This window comes from Stegastes partitus, unplaced genomic scaffold, assembly GCF_000690725.1.
Source record: "Stegastes partitus isolate 25-593 unplaced genomic scaffold, Stegastes_partitus-1.0.2 Scaffold237, whole genome shotgun sequence".
Taxonomy (NCBI): Eukaryota; Metazoa; Chordata; class Actinopteri; family Pomacentridae; genus Stegastes; species Stegastes partitus.
In genome coordinates this window covers 589,667-590,448 of record NW_007577968.1, presented here as the reverse complement: position 1 = coordinate 590,448, position 782 = coordinate 589,667, and the positions used below count along the sequence as shown (strand labels likewise).

Below are 782 nucleotides of genomic sequence, written 5' to 3'. Positions count from 1 at the left end.
GTCTCAATGAGCTCGCGAGCAGGCAAACGTCTGTGTGTGTGTTTTGGCTCCACTTTGTTTCGAAGCTCTCTGAATGAACCTGTGTGTGTGTGTGTTCATGTGTGTGTGTGTGTGTGTGTGTGTGTGTGTGTGTGTGTACCTGTAGCTCAGTGTGGTTGGGCACATACTGGTTGTTCTCTCCCATTAGTAAGTCTATAGCCGGATGTCTGCCGTCCCTGATCATAATCTGGTGCTGATTTTCACACACCTCTGGCCTGAACACAACACAGAAACACACTCAGTTAGGCACACACACACATACACAATAAAACACACATGCACATAAACACAACATACAAGTACCAGACTGACCCTGAGTGACACTGAACTGCTCCTTCCTTCTGTCTAAATATTAACAGCTTGCATGGTTCTGATTTTGTAAGAAAAAAAAAAAGGGATAATTGACAATGCAAACTAGAAAAAATAATAATATATTCACAGATATTTCATAACATAAACATGTCATTTAAAACAACACTTTGCACAGTTCAGATGACAGATGATTGTCCTCACAGTGGAATGAGTCATTTAAAAAAAATAAAAGTCTTCCTGAATCCGTTGCCAGACTCTCTTGCCAGGTATCCACAACCTTTCTTCTGAAGGTCTTAGAGAGCTTCCATGAAGACGACACACACTTGAACAGCGAACAGAACACCAGACCCTCGATGACAGAGGTTTGAATAAAACACCTGCCACTTATCTGGGACAACAGCTTTTCAGGATTTCTGATGAGGGTACGTACG

The 782-nt window shown here is 42.1% G+C and overlaps 1 protein-coding gene across 1 annotated transcript in view; it reads right to left on the bottom strand.

Annotated features, from left to right (window-relative positions):
• msh3 (mutS homolog 3 (E. coli)) overlaps positions 1 to 782 on the bottom strand; it is a 57,823-nt gene that overhangs the window by 29,748 nt on the left and 27,293 nt on the right. Inside the window, exon 17 of the mRNA XM_008281584.1 lies at positions 140 to 254. Within this exon, the coding sequence (XP_008279806.1) occupies positions 140 to 254 (115 nt within the window). The remainder of the gene's footprint in view (positions 1 to 139; positions 255 to 782) is intronic.